Raw genomic sequence first — 14,734 nt, 5'->3', positions numbered from 1 at the left:
TTGCATGTTATAATGTCAAACGTACCCACAAAATTTTAAATGTAATATTTTTGAGTGTATATGCAGAAAGCAACAGTTAATCATTCCATCCCATACATGTAACCCAGATTCTCTCCAGTCTTTCAAATGAGACATTTAAGGCATTTAATTGATATCTCAGATAACTGATGTCTTCAGCAGTTCTGCCAGCTTTTTCTGTTTGTGGATCTAGATGGAGAGAAACCTCAACACATTTGAGATGGTTCTGACAATCGCTTTTCAGTATGTGTGAGTGAAGTTTGGCCCATAATCAGGATGTTTGGTAATGAGACCCAGTATGAATTTTGCATCTGTTGAACGAAGGACTTTGTGAGTATACCTTTCCAAGCTCCTCTCTAACATGAGTGCAGCCAGTAGTATTTTGGACTGGAGAAATCTTTACTTTACACGTAGCGTTGAATGAACCTTCCATCACATGGCGTTACACTCGTCTTCAGGCAACTGGAGTTCCAGATGCCTTTTCCATCGGTTATTAGTCCCGAGTGAGAGGAAGGCTGAAGAGCTGCAGCTGTTGTACAGCCGTGTTATAATGCCCTTCTCATGTGCATTTATGGCCAGACTATCATCTTAGCGTTGTGTTCGGTAAATGGTGAAACCGGACAAGCTTAGTTTGTGCAAACTAAGTACTTAAAAAAAACTGGCAGCTGCTGCTGGAAAGTTTATATTGATGGCGTAACTGGGAGAACGAGCAGAAAGTGCAATTGTTAAAAAAAGAACTTGGGTAGAGTCTTTATTTAAGGATTTAATGTGGAAAAAGCTGTGTCCTAAAGAAGTAGACTTAAGATGGCAAGGTTGCTGGTTCTAAACCCTTAAACTAACAGGAAGTGAGGGCAGGGGGAGTGAAGGAACAGTGTTTTCTTTCCCTTTACTTTAATGGTTTGGGTGCCCTTATGCAAGAGCTCTAAAGGCTCATTTATACTACTACTGCTACTATTGCAGAAGCATAAATTGACCTTAACCCTCAGTTGCTTACCACTGAGGTGGATGATTGCTGCTCCATGTGTGTGTAAGCTCACAGCCCCCAGTCACGGCTTTTTATGTTGACTGCTACGGATGAGTTAAATTAGTGCAATGGCTATAAAGAAAACTTTGATTGGAGTCTGAATCTCTTAAACTGAGTGAAAGTTGTTTTAAAGAATGTTATCAAAACAGGCCTGATTTTGCATAATGAGAGCTCTAGTGGTGGGGAGATAATTAGAGGAGCTGAAAATGAAGATGAGTGCAATCGGGGCTGTAAATATTTCTCCAGAAAAGAATTGGGCCTCATTCACCAATCATCTAAAAAATGTCTTTATAAAAGCCAATTACGCAGTTATTTTCTGAAGATTCTGGAATTTATTAATATTTTCTAATTTGGGGTTTGCTCAATTTGCAAGGACCATGAAATCCATCATTATACACTGTGTGTAAAAAAAAAAAAGCAAAGAAACACTGCTTCTGGTCAGGAAAAAAAAAAAAAAAAAGAACCTATCCATGCAGTCTGCCTTTATAAACGTAAATGAAACAAGAGCTCACTGAATTAGACGGTGGTTCTGTAATAGGATGTCACCATAGTATGCCACCATTAGTTTGAGGAATTGATTCTGTTATTCTGTATTATTCAGTCTTAACAATGAATGACGAGAAGAAAACATAGTTCCTCCAGTGCCCTCTCCCCCACTTCCTGCCAGTAAAGGGGATCAAATTGGTGATCTTGCAATTCCAAGTCTGCTTTAATAACCATTAGGCAACAGATGCACCACATGATACACCACATGGCTGAATCCAAAGCTTGCCTGAACAATGGGAAAGGCTCTGCTGTCCCTCAACCGTCTGGTGATGAAATGTTATGTAAATAAATTATAACACAGACATGGACATATTGTTTAGCCAATTCAGTTTTGGTATAAAAGACAGAATGTTTAAACTAAATAATGAATATTCTATCTGCTGGTATGTTAAAATGCTCATCGTTAAATAAATATTTTAAATTGTAGTTTTTAAAATTGCTTTTTCTTTGAAAAGCAATACAAAATATATTTGGGATATTTAATTAATGCAGTGGTGAAAGAAGTAATGGAAAATTAATGAAAACCTGCGAAAAACTTTGTTGGTATTTGTAATTAGGCTATAGCCAAAATCTCATTTTGTTGACTTTTTTTTTTTTTGCCAAAAACAAACATTTTGTTTTATCTCTACCAGATATGAGAGGCATAGAAAGTGTGTAGTCTCAAAATCATTTGAAAAAGAAATTCTTTAGTTCTGAATTTTACATTTATCTTCCTTTGTTGAGAACATTACTTCAGTTAATGGACAGTGGTGTGGTAGAATTGAATACCTGCACACACATCCATTTTTTTTTAACTCCATTTCCTCTCGTTTGGCTCCGCTCCCATGCGTCTATGTGCAGGCGTTTTGAAACATGACTGCGTGCTATTCGGAGGAAGCAGCATTCCATGCTCTGATTTTCCCGCTCTCCCAGTGCCACTGTCCACAGCCATCTGGCATGACTGAGCCTGGCAGCAGAACCGGTCAGGATGAGCGAGGCTGCGCTCTGTCTCTCCTTGGCCAGCCAGGCGGCCTGTTCTCTGTGTCATATAAAATGATGAAAATGGCACGGCTCCAGTACCTTTTTTTAATCCCACAAACTTTCAGGTTCAGACACCTCAGACCCTGCTGGCACCTGCTGTGTAAATTCACTCTGTGCTTCGCTGTTAATTTGCAAAAAATAACGACTTCTCTGGCAGGATGATGGATAGAGACGTCATCAGTAGCACACCAGCATCCCGACTCCTAAAGCTGCTCTATAAAAGCGGTATCATGGCAGGCTGTTTCTTGCCTCAGGTTGCATGTTTTGCATTCCAAGTCCAGAGTCGAGCAGAAGTTTTTGCACTGCTATACAGTGGAAAATTATTATGTTCCTTCAGTGCCACCATTCCAGACAGGGTCAGTGTTTACTAGACCAAACAGAGTGAGTGACTGAGACACGGACGCTACAAGAAATGCAATTCCACAAAACAAGGATTTTATTCTGCTGCACTGTGCAGTATTAGTTCTACACAACTGCTACATTTCAGTGCAAGTAGTCTAGAGCTTCATTTATTAACACTTCACTCTGACCCAGTTACATACAGTTGTGGTTGGAGGTACAATACCATCATTATTTAATTGTACAAATGTATTTCAGTGATTTTCTTGAGGCAGAATGACAGAATAACATGTAATAAGACGTTATTAGAGCCATTTTAAAGACTGTTTGAATAATTGAAGAAGTAATGGTGAGACATTCAACTCCATTAACTCTCTTAAGAAACTGTTACTGTTAAGCATGGTGGTGGTAGCAACAATTTAATAAAAACATTTTTAAAAATCCACTGAACATCCATGACATTCATTTATGACATTCATATCAATAATTAGTATACATTAGGGGTGGGCGATATGGCTCTAAAATAATATCACGATATTTCAGGGTATTTTTGCAATAATAATATACTTGGCAAAATAGAAAAACAGAAATATTCATTAATTTGAGGAATATAGTATAATAGTTTAACAGTATAATCATAATGTGGCAAATTAAATAATATAGCATAAAATAATATAATGCAGCAAATAATATTGCAGAATATTTTTATGCATATAAACTGTGAACAAAAACTATAAACTAAAACAATTATACAATAAATACACTTAAAGCTTCACAGTAAATAATAGACCACTTTTAAGACAAACCATCCCTATTATCACGATATGGATTTTTAATATCATGATATTTCTGTGTCACGATATATTGTATACGGTATAATATTGCCCACCCCCAGTATACATAAATGTTTTTATTCTCTTATCACATGAAATTGATACTCAATGGATACTCAAGTAAACAATACATGTTAACAAGACTTGAATTAGATTCCCAAAGAGAAAACTGGCTTTCATTTTATTGGATATATTTCGAACTGTTCTTTTAAAACAGTTCTAAGGACCCAGCAGATTAAATGTGGTGCAGTTTACGGTCACTGTTCTGATATACAAAATATATATATTTTTTTAATTTTGACATGAGGGAATTTATTGTTATGGGACAGAGCAGTGCCATGGCTGTTATCATTCAATGCTGCAAATCAAATCTGAGAATTAATACTTATAATACTTATAGCTCCAACAACGGTATAGTGCAATACATTATATACTGTATGGACACAAGTACTGGGACACGCTTATTAATTACTGAATCCAGATGACATTGCCCCAGGTGTATTAAATCACCAGGCATACAGTCTGTGTGACTCCTGCATGGTACTGAATGGCAGTTATACGGAGTTTGATGGCCTCTTTGATGCTCAACTGACATTCAATTGACATTCAACTACATGTCTATTACATGTAAATGAACTAAAAGGTGAAAGTAAATGATTCTCTATTGAATATAATCGTACATTCAACTCTAACCCAAACGCTTATCTTAATATTTTGGGATTGGGTTTAGGGTTAGATTTTAAGTTTAGGTTAAGGTTAGGGTAAGGGTTAGGTGTAGGGTTTGATTTTAGAGTTAATTCATGGTTAAGGTTAGGGTTAGGGTTAGATTTTCTGGTTGATTAAGGGTTAAGATTAGGGTTAGGTGTACGGTTAGGTTCTATTTTGAATCATTTACATTCAACATAGGGTTAAGTTACATTTAATGGACATTCAATTCAGTGTTAGTTGAATGTCAGTTGAGCATCCACAAGGCCATAAAATGGACCATCCAAGTAAAGTGTTACCCTTTATACTTAATAATTAGTTTGTAGAATGTTAGTTATGAGAACTGTAAGTTGCTTTGCCAGGTGTTGTGACAAATGATGTCTCTCTGTCAGAATCTGACTCTTCACACATCCTGCAGCAGAATGATAAAATAAAACATTTATTTAATATCTGTTAATTAATAAGGGTGCTTATTAATTGGTGCTTGGTTCGGACCAAACTGAGTCTGAACAACGAAGGTGTAAAAGCAGGGGTAAAATCCCCCCTCAGGGGGATTGACTCCACATAAGTGGCTATGGGTTTAGAACGGGGCTTCATAAAAGCTCCCATAGGTGCAAAGTGTTGGTGTCCTACAACTTTTGCCCATATACTGTATATCATCCAGCACTATAGAACACGGTCACACATGCCAGAGGTTATTGTTGACTGATGAGCAAGAACATAGGGTAGGATTTGGGGAAACAAACGTCTAAATTAATTCTGTATATATGCATGAATTCCAGCTGTTGCTGAAAATATCTGTACAATATTAGTGCATTTTGCAATCTGTTCCTTTATCCTAGCTATTCGTTTGTGCTCGTCATTCGACCTATCGTGACTTTATTTTAGCATGGCGGCATTTGGAGAACTACCTGATAGCAGTGTGTGTATAAACTGTGTTTTTAATAAAGTTCTTAGTGCCTTGTCTTAAGTGTCAGGGCCCTCAGAATTCTAACAATGAAGTGTGGATCTACTTTTAGCTTGTTACCAGTGTAAATATCAATTTCTTTGCAAGAGCAACACTGTGCCCCTGTCACTAGCTTTGTAAGCCTTTTGGGAGCATCAGCTAAAAGCAATGTATTTCTTGGGGAGAAGGGGGTTGGTCATATGACTAAAGTTCGTACTTGTTATCATGTTTCACTACACCCCAAGTCCATTTTACACATTAACATTTCATTTTAAGTATATTTAGACATTATGCTTACGTATAAAATAAATAAAAAAAAGTCAAAGAAAAAAAACTGTTTTAAACAAAGTAAATGCACAGGGCAGTATTTAGGTCAACTATCTTTATATATTGTATGATAAGTTGATAATGTAATTGTTGTGACAGGCCTCCTTAGCTCAGTTAATGAAGTGTGCAAGATGTACCTGTTGTCAGTCATATATCATATCAGCACATGGTAGAATGAATCCTCAGACACAGCAGCTTCTCCTGGAGTTTGTGTCCATCAGCACCGCTGCCCACAGGGGTTTAGGTGTTGAAAGAAAACAGGCGCAGAGGGAGTCTGGTTACACACCAGTGTAATTGGCTCACAAAAAGGATTTACAGGGTGTGAGTAAAGAGACCAATGGGGAATGGCAATTTTACAGGCAGCCAGTGGCCTGAGAAAGCCCAGCTTACCCAAGGCTGATAACAGCAAGGTTAACACTGATATAATTAACAGTCACATTATTTTATTAGCATGTTCTTTATATTATAAATATTGTATTGTACTGTATACAGTCAGCATTGGTATGTCTCTGGCACTAAGGTGCAGCCAAACATGTCAGCTCTCTTATGTAACACTGAATCGAACATCTGTCACACACCTCTTTTGGTTATTTTAGGATTGTTTACGGCCTGGCCTTTTCACTATCCTCCTTTTGTGCTTTCAGATAAAGACTGCATCTGAGATCTGAGAGCATGGCTTGGCAAGGCATCCACTGGCTTTTGATGTTATTTGTTTTGGTAAGTATGGAAAGTTTTAGCTTGTCTGTGTTGTTTTGTCAGGGCAATATCTGCTCACTTTGTTCACTTGTTGTAAAATTACTACTAAATTCCTGCTCTGCATGCTGTCAGCTTCTTTACACAGCTTTAAAATACCATGTGTGAGCCTAAGTTTAGCAAACACATGCATTTCTTTCTCTTTATGTAAAGTTTTACACTGATTTGTAGATTATATTCTGTTGCATTTCATATTCCATTTTTCACACTGGAAATCAATGGGTAGAAGCAGATTAATTTGATGTAGCTCAGTAATCTGCTACCCGCTAATTGCTTCAGTTTGTTCAGTTTGGCAATTAAAAAGGAGGTGACCCAAATAAAAGAAGAAAAAAAGGAAACCTCTTTTCATCTACAAATCGATTGGCCTGCTGCTCTCCATTCATGCTGAAGTGGGTAGATTTTTTTTGCGTGGAATATGGAAAGTAGGCATGTAAAGCCCTCCACATACAACAAGCTCTCTTACAGAGTAACATCTCATACAGAAAACAGTGGAGCTGCCAGCAAGGCAAACAATCAGCCAAAATGTCAAGAGCTTTTCCTCACCCTTGTCTCATCTTTCAGTGGGGACTTTTCACTGTGCAGTTCTAATGGCCTTTGTTTTTGGAGATACGCATACTGGCCTTCAGTCACAATGACTTAATCTTACTTACAGTTAACTAACTCTCTAAATCTCTACCCTACATACACTGGGGGGTAATTCTTTTCAATGTTTGGAATTAATCTATTAATCATCTTTTAATCAATCTACACATTAATCTGCCACATTATCAGTTCATTTATCAGTCTGTCAATTAGTCTTTCTGTGTTTATCTGAATCTGTCTGTCTGTATGAAGGTCTAGCTTTCTAAAAGTGTTCTTAATTCATCTATCTTTATCTATATATACAGCTCTGGAAAAAAAATAAGAGACCTCTTCAGTTTCTGAATCAGTTTCTCTGATTTTGCTATTTATAGGTATATGTTTGAGTAAAATAAACATTGTTTTTTATTCTATAAACTACAGACATTTCTTCCAAATTCTAAGTAAAAAAATATTGTAATTTAGAGCATTTATTTGTAGAAAATGAGAAATGGCTGACATAACAAAAAAGATGCAGAGCTTTTAGACCTCAAATAATGCAAAGAAAACACGTTCATATTCATAAAGTTTTAAGAGTTCAGAAATTAATATTTGGTGGAAAGACCCTGTTTTTAATTACAGATATCATGCATCTTGGCATGTTCTCCACCAGTCCTGCACACTGCTTTTTAATAACTTTATGCCACTCCTGGTGCAAAAATTCAAGCAGTTCAGCTTGGTTTGATGGCTTGTGATCATCCATCTTTCTCTTGATTATATTCCAGAGGTTTTAAATTTGGTAAAAATTTAAGCGGTCTCTTAATTTTTTTTCAGAGCTGTATATCTATATTTATTTCTGTATCTACTTATCTGTCTCTGTGTCTTTGTTCATTTGTGTACTTGTCTATCTATAGTATTTATCTATCTGTCAGATTTGACAGATCTGTTTTTCTGTCAGTACAGCTGTATTGTTGGGTATATAGACAGCATAAATTTGTGTAGATAGACAGACAGATAGAGAGTCTGAGTAGATAGATAGAAACACACACAGACAGAGCGACAGATTTCTATTAATCAGTCTGTCTGTCTGTCTAATTAAATTTCGTTTCAGTCTCTCTCCTCTGTGTAAAAGTGAACCCACTTTAATATGGCTGCAAATCAACATGTGAGTAATGTTAATGAGTTTATGGGACAGACTGTAAATAGCTAATGTAATTATACATTACACTGTGCCATTAATTGAGCAGGTCATGCTCTCTGGCTCTTCCATAGATAAATACAGGTAAACAGTGAAGCGAGCTTCAGTCAGTAGAGTTTTGCTGTTTTGTCAGAACCACCAGAACACAAGAACTGACACAAGTGCAGAATTACAGTGTTAAAAGCTCCTCTCCTCACTTCTCCTGAAACTCTACTCAGCCAGATGCTATCCATAACTGCATTGTAACCACAGTAACAGATGCACAAATATTAATAAAAGTAGTATTATTGTATTATATAGCCTGATAATCTGCAAAGAGCTGAAGGCCAATCAAATCTGCATAGCGCTTAACGCTGTAGCGTCAAGAGTGCGCTTGTGTTTTTCACACCTCTGTGTTGCTTTAGTTTTTGCCATTACCTTACACACGTCACTTTATTTCCAAACAGCTGTCCAAAAGCTGGCGAGCTCCGAAACCTCCTTTCATGCACCCCTTTCAGGAGTGGCCGTGGCACTGTTTTGGCATTTTGCTTGTTACTTTTGGCAGTTTTATCGCTACATGTACCTTGAAGTTTGAACCTTGAAACCTTGAAGCTGCTTGTGGTCATGCATGCAATAGGGTATAACTTGCAAAGCATGTGAAATGAAGAATTATCTGATGAAAGATAATGTAAATACATGCTTCTTGTGGTGGGAATTAACGGTGCCAGGTAAAGATACATTATGTAAATGGTTTTTGCACACAGTAGCAGAAAGAAAATGTAAGGTCCTTGGGAATAAAGGATACTTTAGGAATAGTTTTTTTTTTTTTTTTTTTTTTACCAGATTTCATCACAAATTAATTATCCAGCGTGTCATGATAATGATAATTAACTCTGTATATGCAGAATTGGTGAGAAATTAATGATATTGGGCAGATATTTTCTGCTTTTGGTGGATCTGTCATGGACCATATGAAAGTAAAATATGAATTTTCCTTTATAAAAACATGACATACACTTAAACCACAAGAACCCAGACCCAGTTATGATTATTTAATAAAAAATAACTGAATTAGTTAAAATAATTCAGCTCATTTGTGTTTTATATTATTATGATATATGATCACATTATTTCCTGTAGTAGTAGTAGTAGTAGTAGTAATTTTATAACTTGTATTTAATCATTTTCTTCTGGAAATGGGTTTTGCAAATGAGGTCACCTGATCACACATTCACAAACAGTCCCGTGACACAGTATGTTCCATATATGTCATTGGAGACTTCATGAGCTGAAGTGAAGGACACAGTGCTGTAAGGAATGTTCCACAGATTTTTTTATTGGGTATGTGACACATATGTCATCAGCGGCTCTTTTGGGTTAATTGTCGTTATGTGTCAGTGCACGTCCTGCAATGTTGCATTGCCCTTCCTCTATCTGCAGACCTTCTGCAGACCTTGCTGTATCCTCTGTTCACCTTATAGCTGTGCTGAAGAAGATCTGTAACATCAAAACTATAGCATTTAAAGTGTCTTTTGAAGTGTGCAATTTCTTATAAACAGAAATTCATAGTTTTATAGTTTAAAAGTCTCTTTTCTTATTTGGCTCTTTGTGCTCACAGAAGTTGTTGTGAAAGGAGTGTAATTTGTGGCTATACCCCAGCTTATCTCCAAATTATTTTCATGCTGCGTGAAGACAATGCATTATCTGTGGTATCTGCTCATTGTTCAGCATGTCAACAGCTATAACTTCTTGAAGCCGTAACTTCTTAACTTTAAACTTTAAAGTGCGTCTCTTTTTACAGAGCTGGAGACCCTGAAGCCGAGCCGATGACGGGCTTCTCTCTTGCTCCTGTTATGGGGGTAAAGAAGGGAGAGAGGCAGATCATGACCATGTCTCAGTATAAATGTCTAAAGCTGTTGAGCAGAGATGAGACACCCAATAAAACCGCTGTGCTGCAGAAGATCTGTAGATGTATGTAGTCTAGTCTAGGAGTTTTGATGACTTATTTGGGTTGAGTCTTGCAGGGAGGTGCAGGGAGGTGGCTTTCTGAGCTGACATGGGTGGTGGCCTGGTGGTCGTATGTATGACGTCATTTACTTCAATGCTTGGAGTGACATCATATGTACGGCTGCTAAACTGCTACATGGCACATCAAAAACCTCTCAGATGCTGATTCAGTGTTTAACGTACGTTAGAACGTGACAGGTAAGCATGATGTTGTGAACTGGAGCTGCTTTGCTTCCTGTTGGGACAGGCGAGTCTTTCAGACAGACAGTGATGCAGAATTCATTAACGTTTACTGATTAAGGTGAAGAAATGTGGGGGGGTTGAATTACCTCCTACCTCTGTGCAGAAATATAAATGTGATGACTCACGCCAGTGACACACGCCGGCTACAGATGCCATTTGAATCTTGATTTATGGTTGTAGAGGAGCATTACGAGCCTGCTTTAGAGAACAGAAGCCCGGGCTGCACCGGGAGCCTCTCTAAAGCACACAATGCTGATAGGAGCCGAGCGCTCTCGCCGCATCTTTATCTCCACAATCACACTTTGCCATCCTTTGCAGCATCTGAAGTGTCTTTGAAGTGTGAAATTACTTATAAACAGAAATTGTAGATTCATCGTTTAAAAGTCTCTCTTCTTATTTGGCTCTTTGTGCTCACAGAACTTGTTGTGAAGCAGTGTAATTTGTGGCTATACCTCAGCTTATCTCCAAATTATTTTCACGCTGGGTGAAGAATCTGCATTATCTGTGGTATCTGCTCAGCGTTCAGCAAGTCAACAGCTATAACTTTGTTTTTTAAAGTGCGTCTCTCTTTACAGAGCGTAACTACTGTGGAAGCAGGAGACCCTAAAGCCGAGCCGACGACAGACTTCTCTCTAGCTCCTGCTATGGGGGTGATGGAGGGGGAGAGGCAGATCATGACCGAGTCTCAGTATAAATGTCTGGAGCTGTTGAGCAGAGATGGGCCACCCAATAAAACAGGTAGAAGAAGAAAGGTTGTATCTCTTAAATTAACCTCCGTTTGAATGGCAGCCGGTGGAGCTTTTATCTGCTCAGACTCGTGCTCTCTGAGCTGTCAGCGACGGCACGGTGCAGACTAATGAGCTGCTGACGTCTTAAACTGCCACCTAAACCTTTATTTAGCTGTAAATGAGGTTGATTTGCAGAGTATGCAGATGCTAGGAAAAGAGCTGCTGCCTGTACTTTTTTTTCCTTCATTAAATCTTTGTATAGATAATCTTGTAATGCACTAATTAATTGAGTGTACAAGGCTTTTAAAAATAATGGAAATATAAAATGGACCTAAATGAATAATAACAAACCTAATAAACTTTTTAATAAACTTTCATTATAGCATCTCCAAATATTAGGGTGCCTATAAACTAGACAATATGAGATCTTGTCTATCTGTATAGTGTGTACATTGCTGGAGCAGAGGTGGCATTTGTACTGTTTAAGATATAGCATATTTTTTGTTTGAAATTCGGACCATTTAATTAAAATTTTGCTGCTGATAGCCATACACAGAGAATGAAGAGAATGAAGCAGGTTCATGCCATTGTTCCACCACATCAATTAGCCTTTCTCCAGATAAGATTCTCATCTTCGGTCTGCCTGTGCCCGCCCATCCTTGTTTCTATTCTCTGCATCAGAATTTGTTGCAGCAAAAGTGAAAACGGTTTGAAGTTTCTCAAAGCTCAATGGTGCATCTTATTTTTCTGCATACAGGCACATTTGTAGTCTGAATGAGCTGATGCTGACGCAGTGTCCTAACTGAAATATGTTGGGAGACTTTGTTTCTGATGCTCAATCAGCCTCTACCATGTAGGCCCCCTTTAGAGCATTACAGGGGATAGATGGTTTGCTTTTTGTCAAAACCAAAAAATTACCAAATAAAGAAATGAAGCATTGCATAATAAATTAGAGTGTTGATGGTTGGAACAATTGGCAATAGAGTGACAAAATTAAAAATGAGTTCTATCCTGTCATATTTGGATGTAGTCATCATATTTAAGGCCACAGTTTGGTTGAGTGGATGGCCTAACAAGTGACTAAACCGCCAAGATATTAAGTCAGTTCTGATCAGCGCTGATCGATGGCACAGTAAACATTGTTTCTTTAACTGATAAAATGCGTCTATTAGAAACATGTATGGACAGACAAGGTTTCATTTTTAGATAGGAATGAGTGTTGAACTTGTTTCTCTAGTTACAGTTGCTTTCAGGTACATCTGTCAGGCTGTTGCATTATGGTTCACTGCTGTTACACCACCCAACCCCACATGCATATGAAGGCAAATTACTTGACTAGAAAGTGATAAACCTTTAAAGAGGTTTTTACTCTTACATTTAACATAAAATATGTTAATAGTCCTAGAATGTAGTACTCTGTAGCACAGCATTATTTCCCTAATGCCCCTTCGGTTTAACTGAATTAATGATTTTATATCGTTTTCATGTTTTCGTTCATTAGTGTTTCTCACTACAACACCCAGCATGTATTATGCAAATACATCATATAAATATTTAGAATCCCCACTGTGCTCAACCAGTCCTGACTGCGAGATTAGCCACTGATCTTCTGCACACTAATACATACAAGCAAGCTTGCATTAGTAAAGATTGTACCTTTAATCATTAAACAAGACAGCTTTTCCTTATTAAAGAGCTATTTTAGATGAAGGATGCATGCGGAGTACACTATACTTGGAAAAAAGGTTAGCGATCTGAGTTGTTTGTGCATTCCCTGCTAGGAAATAGAATACATAGTTAACCCCCTAAGATCCATTCTAAAGCACATTTTTAAATATGCTCATAAGTTTTTGAGCTGTAGAGATTAGTCGTCTAGCACCATTGTTAGAGACATGATTTTAAAATGTTAATTTTGGTTTTTTTTGGTACATTGCTGAATAATATTTAAGTAGATTTATATAGAATATTGACATTAAAACTTTGATGAAGTTATTTTAATATACTACAAAGAGAATAAAAGAATGAAAATAAAAATATTAAGTAAAAACATGAGAGTTGTGTAAAAATGCTTGATACATGACATACACATATATCCTCGGCAGTTTGTTTATTGAGTTGTAGTTGTGTATCAGTTGTAGTGGAATGATTATGACTCTTCCCGTTTTGGTGCTTGTTAGATTCCCACTGCAGCAGGTTCTGGGACGGCTGGCTGTGTTGGGATGAAACTCCCGCTGGGACTTATGCTTCTCAGAGCTGTCCAGACTTCCCCACTTTCGACACGTCAGGTGAGGCTCACAAAGCTATCAACACGCTCACCATCTGGATCTCCTCTCAGTATCAAAGCTCTTGACCCTTCAGATCATTACAGAGGCCGCCTCAGACAGCTGTTCTATCTGTAGTGTGTTCTCCATCAGCTTCTGATACGCTGTGATCGAGCTGCAGTCCAGCGCAGGGACTGAAGTTCAGTATAAAGAAAAGGAAGAAGTGTGTGTGTTTTTTTTTGAGGTGTCTGGGAAAGCTTGTCTGGGCTTTCTTTTCTTGAAAGAAAAGAAAACAATTTATTAGCTGTTGGGGGAAAGCAGAGAACATCTTGATCCTGCCTCAAATTGCATCAGGAAAAAAAAGAACAAGAAGGAAAAATCAGTTTTTGTTGGTTATTTTTTTTCTAGGAAAAAGTAAATCAACTGTTGTTACAATATTAACATATTAACGACTTTTTCTCTACCTTTACAAACCTTTAACCTGTATACCATTTAACGAAATACAGCATTATTCAATCTTATCTCTTTTTTTAATGTGTACATATATTTATATTTATGCATTTGTCTGTGTTCGGTTAATAACTGAAAACTCATGACATATACAGCTCTGGGTAAAATGAAGAGACTGCTTCAGTTTCTGAATCAGTTTATCTGATTTTAGGTATTTTTTGATGATTTTTTAGGTATATGTTTGAGTAAAATGAACATTGTTATTTTATTCTATAAACTACAGACAACATTCTCCCAAATTCCAAATAAAAAAAATTGTCATTTAGAGCATCTATTTGCAGAAAATGAGAAATGGCTGAAAAAACGGAAAAAAGATGCAGACCTTTCAGACCTGAAATAATGCTCATATTATAGTTCATATAAAGTTCAATATAAAGTTTTCAAAGTTTAGAAATCAATATTCGGTGGAATAACCCTGTTTTTTAATCACCATTTTCATGCATCTTGGCATGTTGTCCTCCACCAGTCTTACACACTGCTTTTGGATAACTTTATGCCACTCCTGAAGCAAAAAAGTTAAACAGTTCAGCTTGGTTTGATGGCTTGTGATCATCATCTTCCTCTTGATTATTTTCCATAGGTTTTCAATTTGGTAAAATCAAATAAACTCATAATTTTTAAGTAATCTCTTATTTTTTTTCCCAGAGCTGTATGTTATAGAAAACAATACATGTTAATTTTCATTACAGTTAAATAATTTCCCCCGAAGGTTTTCTCTTACCTACTGCTAAAGTATTAC

The 14,734-nt window shown here is 37.1% G+C and overlaps 1 protein-coding gene across 2 annotated transcripts in view; it reads left to right on the top strand.

Annotated features, from left to right (window-relative positions):
• calcr (calcitonin receptor) overlaps positions 1-14,734 on the top strand; it is a 102,291-nt gene that overhangs the window by 57,177 nt on the left and 30,380 nt on the right. For both annotated transcript variants that reach the window (XM_007259802.3, XM_007259803.3), the window contains exons 2-4: positions 6,403-6,475; positions 11,072-11,234; positions 13,402-13,509. In XM_007259802.3, the coding sequence (XP_007259864.1) occupies positions 6,431-6,475; positions 11,072-11,234; positions 13,402-13,509 (316 nt within the window). In that variant the 5' untranslated portion in view covers positions 6,403-6,430. The remainder of the gene's footprint in view (positions 1-6,402; positions 6,476-11,071; positions 11,235-13,401; positions 13,510-14,734) is intronic.

This window comes from Astyanax mexicanus, chromosome 3 (genome assembly GCF_023375975.1).
Source record: "Astyanax mexicanus isolate ESR-SI-001 chromosome 3, AstMex3_surface, whole genome shotgun sequence".
Taxonomy (NCBI): domain Eukaryota; kingdom Metazoa; phylum Chordata; class Actinopteri; order Characiformes; family Acestrorhamphidae; genus Astyanax; species Astyanax mexicanus.
The sequence above is the reverse complement of the archived record's forward strand: the minus strand, read 5'-3'. Positions and strand labels throughout refer to the sequence as shown.